Below are 12,827 nucleotides of genomic sequence, written 5' to 3' on the forward strand. Positions count from 1 at the left end.
ACCTAGCTATTTTTTTTGTATTTTTAGTAGAGATGTGGTTTCACCATCTTGGCCAGGCTGATCTTGAACTCCTGATCTCGTGATCCACTCACCTTGGCCTCCTGAAGTGCTGGGATTACAGGCTTGAGCCACCACACCCAGTCTAAAGAAAGAAAAATTCTTAATGACTGTATAACAGATTGAAAGTCAGGCATATTTATTTTTACTGTTAAAATGCATTTAAACCTGCTTCTTATAAAACCCAGGATCTTGGCACAATGTGCAATCAGTTTGTCTTTAAAAAACATTTTGCCATTAACTTCCTATTTCAGAGCAACACCAATGAATGTCATTTAAATTTTTCCTAATATTTCTTCCTAAGTTTTTACTTTTTGCTTTGGAGTGTGGAAAAATGAATTCTCTAAAATCAAGAAGCAAATTTATCTTTTACATTCTTGCTATGTTCTGGAATTTATTTGTGCCTGCTTTTTAAGGGATATATTTAATATAAGTATTAAGTATCTAGTTCTGTTACTGTTGAAAAGTTGAATATCCTTCACGGTTTTCACTTTTTTAGAGGTGGGGTTATTACGTGGCACATAGAGCCTGAAGCCTTGCTCTTGGAATACTTTTCTCCAAGCATCAACCTGATCCACCTGCACACCCATGTACCCTACTTCTTTTTTTAAACTTTTATTTTAAGTTCAGGGGTACAAATGCAGGTTTGTTACATAGGTAAACTTGTGTTGTGGGGGTTGCTGTGCCAATTATTTCATCACCCAGGTATTAAGGCTAGTACCAACTGGTTATTTTTCCTGATCTCTCTCCTCCCACTCTCCACCCTCCAAAAGGCCCCAGTATGTGTTGCTCCCTTCTATGTGTCCATGTGTTCTCATTATTTAGCCTCCACTTATAAGTGAGAACATGTAGTATTTGGTTTTCTGTTCCTGTGCCAGTTTGCTAAGGATGCTGGCCTAAGACCTAAAGATGGAAATACCATTCTATCCTACTTATAAAATACGTAATTCTTGAAATGATATGGAATAAAATGGAGGTATTTCAACTTTAGCGTGTTGTTTCAGTTGTATTAAATTAAAAAAAAAAAAAGAAGGTGGCTGGCCAAGTGCTGCAATACATTGAAATAAAGGCATAACTTAAAGTAGCTCTGAAAAAAAAAAAAGAAAAGAAAAGGAACGGAAAAAGGAACAAGGGTGTTCTACTTCTCTCCCAGAAGTGAGGTGACAGCAGCCATATTTGCTGTTCTGGAAATTGAAGGGAAAACGTCCTCAGGCTTTCCTGGATTGCTCTTTCCACCACAGGTTATTGCACTTCAGTTCATTGTTCATATAGACATCTTGTGCCACCACAGAGACAGAGGAGCTCATGGATTTTTTATTTTCCCCAATCAAACTCCTTACAGTCATGTTAATATGCTTTTCTGATTGTAAAATGTCTAGTTTTCTTAAACGTGTTGACTAAGACATCTGTTGTAAAGGACTTAACTATAGATTTGTCATTGTTTCTGAATACTATGTGTATTTTAATTAATGGATCCATTTATTCATTCATTTTTGGGCCCTCACACACAAAGCTTTTGTGGCATGATATACACATTTTAACTACATATCAGAGTGTCTTCACTTGCCACTTCTTTTGATGTAGCATTGCTATACATCCTGTAACAATGTTATATCACAAGCAGGAGAAGGCAGTAAACAGAACTGAGGGAAGGAAGAATCTGGCTGTCAGTGTAAATGTAAATAGCAGCTGTCCCACTCAAACTGTTTTTAAAAACCACACGGTGAGAGCTTTGCATAAAATGGGACAGATCCGCAAGAATCAGGTGTCAGCACAAAATTCAAGAGACGTGCTGCCATCCTCCTGTTTGCCCTGTTTTACCTCTCCCACTTTTGTGCAAACAATAAAGCAAAAGGATTAGATGGATGGATGGATAGGTGGATAGACAGATAGAGAGACATAGATAGATAGATAGATAGTCTCTGTTAAAATGCCATTTAAATATCTGTTTCGGTGTGAACAATAACAATGTGCAGCTGTATTAATATACATAACTCGACTTGCTGGACAAAGATGACACTATTGATGGTATTATACTGTTAGTTACAAGATACTTTTGAATCCTAAGGTCCACATGAGTTTATCCTCTGGTCAGGTGCTGTAGCATTATTTGATGGGTCAAGCTTTAAAACATTTTTACTTCCAAATTTGAAACTTCTCAAATAATCTCCCTTCTATCATTTTTCAAGCAACAGTGAGTGTCCTGTATGGCATAACAATGACTTTAAAACACACACACACACACACAAACACACACACACACGCACGCACCTTTGTGCAATTTCTTCTGCCAAATACTCACATATTTTCTTACCTTAAACTGTGACCCCATTAAACTAGCACTATTAAGATTAATATAGAGACCACTTCCATTTAGTTACATCATCTCTCTATTTAAAATAAAAGAAAAAATAAGATGTTTTTCACCATACAAATACTAAAATTGCAACTAAAGACCTACCATTGCTTATGTGAAATATGTGTGGGGAGGGACATGATCAGAGTTTACAAAACATTAACTACACTAATATGTTTACTTATTGCAATACCTTTTATATTAAACTAGACTTTTTTTTGCTAAGGCCTAGAACAGGAGGCCTCACCTTGTGGGAATGAAAAAAATAGTATCTTTTTGTTTTGTTTTGTTTGGAGACAGAGTCTTACTATGTCACCCAGACTGGAGTGCAGTAGTGTAATTACGGCTCATGACAGTCTCAGCTTCATGGTGTCAAGCAATCCTCCGGCCTCAGACTCCTGAGTGGCTAGGGACTGCAGGCATGCACCACCACATCTGACTAATTTTTAAATTTTTATAGATATGATGGGGTCTTTCTATGTTGCCCAGGCTGGTCTTGAACTCCTGGGCTCAAGGGATCCTCCTGCTTCTGCCTCCCAAATTGCTAGCATCTTCACTAAGGATATTTTCATTGATATTAACTGTTCCCTTTTGTATATTTTGTATCTCTATAAACTTTTCCTCCTTTTTCTTCATATTATCAGCTATTTCATTTTTTCCTGGTGCTTGTAATATAACATCTTGTATTATATACTGTCACCGTAATAACAACAAACATGACAAGATTATAGGTAATATTCATATAAGTTCAATAAAAATTATAAAGTGCAACTAAGATACTTGTTGTTGCTACTATTATTGTTATGACTGTCATTTTCCTAGAGACAGGCAATCTTTGGTACTCTTTTATATTCCCCATTACTCCTACCTAGCACCGTGCCTTGAATAAAGTAGGTAAGTAGATGCTTAGTATGAACAGATATACAGTAAAAACTTGATTTTATTTTTAACTTTTAGGTTCAGGGGTGCATGTGAAGGTTTGTAATATAGGTAAACTGTGTCATGGGGGTTTGGTGTACACATTATTTCATCACCCAGGTAATAAGCATACAACTCAATAGGTATTTTTTCTGATTCTCTCCCTCCTCCCACTTTTTACCCCCAAGTAGGTCCCAGTGTCTGTTGTTCCTCTCTTTGCGTCCATGTGTTCTCGTTGTTAAGTTCCCACTTATGAGTAAGAACATGCAGTATTTGGTTTTCTGTCCCTGTGGTAGTTTACTTAGGATAATGGCCTTCAGCTACTCTTGCAAAGAACATGATCTCATTCTTGTTTGTGGCTGCATTGTATTCCATGGTATACATGTACTACATTTTGTTTAGAAAACTTGATTTTTTAAACAAAAATTTAGTGGCCAGGTAAGATTTGCCTTGACTGAGCTTTAAAAATGCCATTGTTTTCCAGATTGATTTTCATCACTTAATTTTACTTTGCTGGGAAGCCATTTTCACCCCACTTCTTAAAAATATACTTGGGTTTAGGATTTTGTGAGAGAACAAAGTTATTCATGATTTTCCAAAGTTCTCCAACTTGCTTGAAAAGTTACCTGGACCCTCTGTAGGTATTTTAATAGGTCTCATGGAAAAGACATCTGAATAGTTTAGACACACTAAGAATAGGCTGTAGGTTCAGCAGCCACAAAATGATTTGTCCATGGGACCATTTCCCTTGGGAATCATGTGTGAAACCTGGGAAGTCAGTCTGGTCTGATGACCAGAACCATGAGGGGAGTCAACACTTCTGGATTGTGTTTCTGTTTTTTTCCCCTCAATTTTCCACCTATCCCTGCCTGCTAAGTCACTTCTCTGTTCCTCAATTTCCCCTCATTCTTCCTCATTACCTCCCCTCTTCCCCCTCCAAAAGGTCTTTTTTCTTGAATAGTTTAAGTAGGAAAAATGATTTGTCTGACCACAGCAAGGAGTGAGGTTTGAGCAAAATGCAAGACACTACTGTTATTAAGGTTGAATGCTGGTGAGAACCTCACTTGTGTTATCTGCCAACAGGGGAGGCTTTGCACTTGGCTCGGGATTTTGGCTACACTTGTGAAACAGAGTTTCCAGCCAAAGCAGTAGGAGAACATCTTGCCAGACAACATATGGAACAGAAAGAACAGACAGCAAGAAAAAAGATGATCCTGGCGACCAAGTAAGCAGAATGGGGAAACCTCTGTGTGCTTTCGTCTTCAGTCTTTGTTTTTTTTTTTTTTTTTTTTTTTTCATTTTCTTTGAAATGAGGAAAACAAGTCTAGAAGGCACCCATTTTCTAAAACAAGGAAGTTCTCACACACCAGCAGCTAAATATATTAAACAAGGACTTTCCCCACTTTGGTACCCAGGCAAGGTTTACAAACTGCCCTTGATTAGTGATAAGGCTGTCATTGAAACTGATGAAAGTTCTTGGAAGACCTCTCCAGAACATGCAGAAATCCCTTGGAGAAAAGCATGTTTAGGAAATGTAGATCCCAGGCAAATATGCCTTTGGTTGCTGTGTAATTTGGTCTAAGGCACTCATTTTGCCTTAATAAATGAGAATAAAGCTCTCAAAACACCATAAATATTTGGGGAATGTGACAGAAGATGAGGTCACAGGTTGGTGAGAGGTACCAGGGAGACTTCTGGGACCAAGGATCACCATGAGTGCCCCCATCCTGTCTTGCGTATGGGTAAACAAATCATCCTTGTACTGCCTCATAGTGTTATTGTCTTTTTTTTTTTTAAGGTATATTTCAAAGCTTCTGGAAATTGTAAAACGCCTAATTAAAATGCAAACTAAAATAATGAGGAAAATGATACGGACAAATTTGACAATACAACAGAAAAAGGGGAAGGTTGCATGAGATGACTTTTAAATTCCCTGACACTTGAAAGTTCTTCAATAATTAGTGGGAATACTACCATTTATTGTGCAAAAATCCAGTAGAACCGCAGGTAGCACTGCAGGTTATGTTCAAAAGTTTTAGAGGAAAATCCTTCTGGTAGTAACTAATTCTTGTTATCCTCTCTTTATTGAAATAAGTTATTGCTACATATAGGCCATTAAGAATCTTAAATAATTTTTAATTCTATATTAAGATTTTAGAACTGATGGTTTCAGCTGGTTAATAACTGTCATTCATGAATTAATTTTTTATTCAGGGAAAAGTATTTTGTTTGTTTTTTTGTTTGTTTTTTGAGACAGGGTCTCACTCTGTTGCCCAGGCTGGAGTACAGTGGCGCAATCATGGCTCACTGTAGCCTCACCCTCCCCAGGTTCATGTGATCCTCCCACCTCAGCCTCCTGAGTAGCTGAGACTACAGGCATGAGCCAGCATGCCCCCCCACCCTGTTTTTTGCATTTTTTGTAAAGATGCATTTTTGCCATATTGCCTAGGCTGGTCTCAGACTCCTGGGTTCAAACAATCTGCACTCCTTGGCCTCCCAAAGGGCTAGGATTACAGGCATGAGTCACTATGCCCAGCCTTAGGGAAAACTTTTAAAGAGAAAATCTAGGGCAGAGAGTATTAAAAACATTGCTTCTTAGAAACTGATAAAAATTAGTTATTTAATGCCTTTACAACATAATGGCTAAAATTTAAATTGGCTCAAAATGCATAAAACCAAAACTAAATATTCTATTTTCTACCAGCTTCTTATGTAACACAGGTCTTTTTACAAATTTAAGGAGAATATGGGATACTTACCATCTCACAGGTTTGTCCAAGACACTTGAATCCCTTAACTGAAGTTTACACACTGCTGTGGCTGGCACTATTTGGACTTAGGACTCTGTTTATCTATTGCTGTTCTGAAAGTACTAGATTATCTCATCTTGTCCCAAAGAGAAGAAAATCAAAAGTTGGTGCCAGAAGGAATAGAGAAAAAGCAAAACAAGATTAAGGGGAAAGGAATAGCAGAAAGAGAGAATGAAGACCAGGAGATAGAGAAAGAAAATTATAAGGCAGGTATGAAAGTTGGACTTAAAACCTGGGAATAAATTCTGTGATGTGGAAACCCCTGAAAACTTGCTAGTAGGAAGACCTAAATCTGAACCTTTTGCATAGTGTGTCTTCTGGGAGTCTTTACCTCTACTGTGTACTCTTTTCCTTTTCCAAATAACTTCTTGACTAAATTTTTTTTCCAAATAATTTCAGTCATGTTTCAGTTTCTCCAGAAGGAGCTGAAAGCACATATAGTTAGTTTGAATCCTTTACATTACCGTAGGAGAAAGATAAAGACTTGTTACAGAACAAGATAATTATACAGTACTAGAATTTAGGTAATATCTCCCAGATGTTTCCATAGCATATCATCCTAGCTGGCAGGATCATGCAGATTTACCAATGCACAGATCCATGTGAATTTTACTGTTGTCCCAAAATACAAATTTCCAAGAGAAAACACCTTCATTTTTTCTACCTCAAAATGACATGGTTGTGGTTTTATCATGCATATTCAAAGACTTTCACTCCTTAATCCAGAGAAACACTTCTCCCTGTCCTCCTTCCCCCAGGAATGGTTTTCGAACTATTCACCACTACCATCATTGACACAATAAATAACAATTCCTATTTTCTTAGAGATTCCCATCATTCTGTTGAAGTCTGCGGTACTCTCTGAGTACATTCAAATTGGCACTGAGATTTTGTTTTAATAGAAGTAATGCTAGAAGAATTTGAGGGAAATAAGAGAAATGCATCCATATTTGTCAAAATTTTACTGAGACATCTATTTTCGAGTAGCGTATTTGACCAGGTAGTAGTAGTTTCCTTTTACCTGGGATCTAAGTAACATATATTATTTTAGGTGACATTTTGAACTTTGATTTCATAAAACATTGTGAGAACATGTAATTTTCTTTTATCTGTCTGCTTATAGCTGCACATTTGCAGACCATTGAATGTCAAGCAAGAATTCCACTCATTTCAATTAACTTATTTTACAGAGAGTAAATAGGCATAAACATCTGAAAATTATAATACAGCTTTATAATTTTTTATTTTTGTTATTTATATGCATCCTGTCTTCTTATTGGACTATGTGAAATAAAAATTAGAGAATCAGAGACTGCAGTCATAGCAAACATATGTAATATAACCAGTAATCACTATAACTGGATAAACTAGGGGATGTGTAGAAATAATACCCGTTTTGTGCAACATATGAATGGTCACAATGTGTTCTGAGAAGTTTCTAATTTTACACCAATGGTAAAGCATTGGATATTTTCATCAATTAAAATGGTAAAAGTTAATATTGACTAGCCTATTATGGATATTCATTACATCCTGATCAGTTCACCTTTATTCATAAGACTTGAACAACTTTATAAAAAATATACATGAAATCTAAAATTTATTGAATGAGAGATCCAATTGCTAATCTGCATTGTCAGATTGGCCTACATATTTCTTTTTTACCTCCATGAATTACAGATTCAGTTGTCTTTAAGTATATCGCCAAGTATACAATTGTATAAAGAGTCTATTAATTAAGTGTCATTAGTCTTCTAATTCCTCTTTATTTCCAGTGTTTTGTTGATTAAATATTTTGGTGTAATTTAGACATTTACTTAGGTGAAAGAATAGAAACTGAAACATTTTTTGAATTCTAAAAATGAACCAGACAAAACATGTGTTTAGTTGGTTAATAGAAAACATATTTAAACTTTTTCATTGAATTTAGAACTAAATATGTCTAGCATTTGATTTGCATTAAGGTAAAGCAGAATAGTTAACAACTTTTAGTGTTACCATAACATTAATCATCGTGAAACAGAGAACTTGGATTTCAGACATCAGCTAAAAACTTATGTCCTTAAGGACAATGATGTAAGTGATAAAGTTAGAATGTATGATTCATTGAAGATCATCTTGTGTTACCTAATTCATAATACGACATTTTGTCTTGAGATGTAAGATTGTTTCTTTTTGTAGATTTATAAATAAAAATTTAAATAGGAATGAAAGTGGTCATAAAATCATAATTCTGTAAGTGCCATAATGAGATGATGATGATAATTGCCTAGGGGGAATCTACAGGATTGTCATCTGTTTTCAAGTCTAAACTTGAAAGTGAGTGAGTTAAGCTGTAGAATTAAATATAAAAGGGGGAGAGTTCTAATATTACTCCTGGTAGAGCTTCATGTGTGAATTATTTAGCATGAGTTAAATTTTTCCACCTCTTTAGCTTTTTGTAATTTCTTCATCAATTTTATTATAACTTGCTGTATTATTTATACAGGAACAAAGTTGATTTGTCAGCTTAAAAGTTTATTCCATTATCCAATTAATTCTGATATTATGCCATAATAACTAAAGCAATGTTTCAATCTTTATTTTAATGTTTTAAAATTTATTTTAATCTGATAGAAAAACTAAAAGTAAAAGACTGCTAAAAACAAAAGTCTAAAAACAACACCAATCTTTCTTTGTAAGAATGGATCATAATGATGACCTACCATACAGTAATTTGTAAATGATACCATGAGGCTAAATTTAAAATTTTAGTTAGAAATTTCAATAAACAAAGACAACAAATCTATATTAAATGACACAAAGCACAAAAGATGATGATATACTCCTCAAAATGGCACCAAACACTTAGATTAAGTTGCATTCATTGATTAAAATATGGGAATACACCTGAAAATGGGTATATTTCATAAAGCAACTGAGTCTCACAACAAAAAATGTGAGGAGTTCAGAAGAAACCTTCTCAATGAAAGTAAAAACACACAGTTGTTAAAAGCATGTATTCAGATGTTGTATCTCAGAGATCCAACTGGTCCTTTAGGAAGGGGATGTGGAGTATCTTATTTCATTGAAGCAAATAAGGACTTCTTTTCCTTTCTCTGACTCTTTTTTTACTTTTACCTGTGTTCTGCAAACATGAATAAGGCAATTCTGTGAAATGACACAATATTTGAACACTGGCATTAAACCAGACCCTCACTGTTCATTTAAAATATCATAAGCGATCTTTGATGGAATTCAATAAATTTTAGATATCTGATTAAGAATTCTCCACTGATTTTGACTCAGTGATCAATTATTTGTACTTTAAGATATTTTGTCACTTTTTGGTAGTCATTTGTTAATGACACAAATGGCTTGCAGCAGAATAATGGCCGAGTTCATATTCACTTGAAATAATTTGACCCTTCTATACCTGTTTTTTGTTACATTGATAGTCAAAGTCAGGACTACAATATTATACTTTGCGACTGCCCATTGTATAAACAGATAAAAAACCTAATTACTATCATATTATCCCTTGATTATGGAGTCACCTCACTTTAGATGATGGATGCTTTAAGTAATTCCTTGGTAATCCTTTACTTTTCAGAGACTGGGCTAATTTAGTGTTTTGTTGTTAAAAAACAAAACAAAAACAAAATCTCTTTGTATAGTGTATTCTGCTTCTTTAGAATGATATCATTTGCACTGTACATCACAAGGGCTCTATTGTCACATGCTAATACTGTAATTAAACTGAAACCAATGACCTAAAACCATAACCACTTAAAGCAAAAAAATGCAGCAGAAAAGTTACCTTGAGGGTACTTTTTGCAAGAAATTAGCTTACATGGCACATAATACAACCATTTTTGTGAGGCTAGTGAACTAAATTACTGGTGATTATCTGCTTCAAATATTAACATATAAAGTTAGCTCATAAGAATATGAATTCTAATGCAATCTTGGGAAAAAAGGACTTTCCGAAGTCTGTTTGAATCATGGCTCTGAAGTAAGACTATAACTTTAATTAAATTTGTTTACAGATATGATGTCTAAAAAATCACATTTCAATTAAAAAGATCATCGTGATCATTTCATATGGGGTTTCCCTTATCCTGAGGTTAATTTATGAATAGTCATCTTAAAAATGAACATTGGTCTTATCAGTGCTCATGGATTGTTATTTTTTGAAATGTTGTATGATTATCCTATAGCTGTTAAGAGCAAAGTCACCATTGTGAACCTCAACTGTATGCTATGAATGGAACTTTTGAGGTTGCTTTATGAAATGTTGTCCAGACTGCTTTTAAAAGACAGAACAAGTCTTTGGTTAAATATCATGGGATGAAATTAAAGCCCAATTTCAAAAGTTCAATTTTAAATTTGATTCTTTTATTTTAGACAAATCTGTAAAGAATTCCAAGACCTCTTAAGCCAAGATAGATCACCGCTGGGATCCTCCAGACCCACTCCAATTCTAGACCTTGACATCCAGAGACATTTAACACATTTCAGGTAAGACTGGTTTTCCAGATTGCTCACATTCTTTACTAACCCAGACTCTTGTATTCCTATCAGAGTTCTACTTAGAGATATCACTTATATATTTATATGGTGACTGTCCTAGTCCTTTCAGATAGGTTATAACAAAATACCTTAGACTGGGTAATTTATAAACAATAGAAATATATTTTTTACTGTTCTGAGGGCTGGGAAGTCTGAGATTAAGGTGCCAGCAGAGTTAGTTAGATAAAGGCTTGCTCTTTGCTTCAGAGATGGCACCGTCTCAATTTTCTCCCACATGATGAAAGGGCCAAACAAGATCCCTTGGGTTCTTTTATAAGGGCACTAATCCTATTCATGAGGGTTCTGCCCTCATAAGCTAATCACCTCCTAAAGACTCTATTTAATACTATTGCATTGGGGATTAGTTTTCAATATATGAATTTGGAGTGGGGTAAAGAGGACACACATATTCAGACCATAGCAGTGATTGATTGAATTTTTTGAAATTCCAAGCTTATAAAATCAAATTGAGAGAATAACAAGGCATGAAGCATTTTAGATTGGAAAATTTTATATCTTTATGTATTGTTAGGAAATCAGTACTTTATAAAAGTGAACACTATTATTTCAAATAATACTTAGCATTTTTGGATGAGGGTTCTGAAATCTTTTAAATCGTTCTTTATCTTGGTGACACAAATTGTTTGATGGAAAGATGCCATGGCAGAAGTTAACAGGATATCACTAACTGGTTTTCCAGAACTATGATAAAAATTTCTATGCAATTAGAAACTGCAAATGGTTCTTAAGTTAGACCACACAAGAGCATGAAATGTATTATTGGAAGCATATTTTAAATTTCATTTTCTGATGTGTTTTGGGAATGAAGAAAATATTTTTTATCTGGTTGGTTTATGCCCCAGATGGAATGTGAGAAAGAACATGGTAATTACTCAGGTGCCTTACATTTTTAAAACTCTAGAATTTTAATGCCTACATGATAGGCATATTGTATCCTTTCTTAGTTATTATCATTTAGTTAAACAATGGTAAGGAAAGACTAATACACATTAAATATTAACATGATTTCAATACCTGTCAAAAATTGTAAAGCTGTTGAGGAGGGTGCTTCATTATATAAAATAACAAGTGTTTAAATAAGTTGAAATTTAGGCTGCAACATCAGAGACAGTTAAATAGAATATTCTATTTTACAATATGTTACAAGTTTCCTCAAGATGTAATAGACACACATCTTTGAAGACTCAACTTAGGATTTATCTTCCAAAAATGCACAAAATGTAGGATATATTTCACAGGACTTCTCTCCTATCACTCAGTTGAGCTAGTGATAGGAAGTGTAATAAAATTGTGGGAAAATAAAACGCCCAAATGCTATGAGCAAAAGGTTTTGGAGTCAAAACCTTTTCAAATCCTTGTGTCTGTGAGCCTCTATGTATGTGAGCTGGGTTGTCTGGGGTAACTCGCCCACTCTTTCCAAACCTTTATTTCTTCAGCTTTAAATGGGATAAGAACCCCTCCATTATATGGTCATAAGTGAGCTAAAATGAGATAAAGAATATAAAGTAGGCGTTCAGTAAATGACGTTTCATTTATCTTCACCACCGATCCAAGTTTAAATTTGTTTCCAGCATTATATCTACACAAATATCTTTCATATTTTTGTTTGTGTGCACAATAAAGGGATTTATAATTTTTACAAAAGATCAACTCAGAACTTAATTTTCATTGAGATTTGATTCTGGATTTAAAGAAGTGTGTTAAATTACAATTTTACTCCGAGAAGGAGCATACTATTAAAGTACAGAGAAATGAGACTCTGACATGTATGCTAGATTATTTCCAATTACAGATGCTGAGGCCTTCATCAGATAGTAAACCATTCTTTTTATGCTCAAAACAAAATAGAGCACTGGTCGAACATCAGCTAGTGTGTGAAATAAATAGGCAAAACATTTGTCTTCTTAGCATAGGCACAACTTGCTGATTTGTCAATACATTAGTCAGTTGCCAACTTAGTGCCACAGAACTCTTTAGAGAAAACTGACTCCAAAATGTGAGCTGCACATTTTCTTTGTGGGTTTCATAAGCTCTTATTTACCTCCCTGTACAGAATATGGGAATAAGCTGGTGTTACTCAGAGTGCAGCTAACTATATGGTAAATGGCTATCCT

General features: G+C 34.8%; 1 protein-coding gene across 1 annotated transcript in view; it reads left to right on the top strand.

Annotated features, from left to right (window-relative positions):
- The window catches only part of TFAP2D (transcription factor AP-2 delta (activating enhancer binding protein 2 delta)), a 56,819-nt gene that overhangs the window by 27,167 nt on the left and 16,825 nt on the right, over nucleotides 1–12,827 (top strand). The window contains exons 6-7 of the mRNA XM_011993710.1: nucleotides 4,415–4,556; nucleotides 10,528–10,641. Coding sequence (XP_011849100.1) covers nucleotides 4,415–4,556; nucleotides 10,528–10,641 — 256 coding nt within the window. The remainder of the gene's footprint in view (nucleotides 1–4,414; nucleotides 4,557–10,527; nucleotides 10,642–12,827) is intronic.

This window comes from Mandrillus leucophaeus, unplaced genomic scaffold (genome assembly GCF_000951045.1).
Source record: "Mandrillus leucophaeus isolate KB7577 unplaced genomic scaffold, Mleu.le_1.0 Scaffold1111, whole genome shotgun sequence".
Lineage (NCBI taxonomy): Eukaryota > Metazoa > Chordata > Mammalia > Primates > Cercopithecidae > Mandrillus > Mandrillus leucophaeus.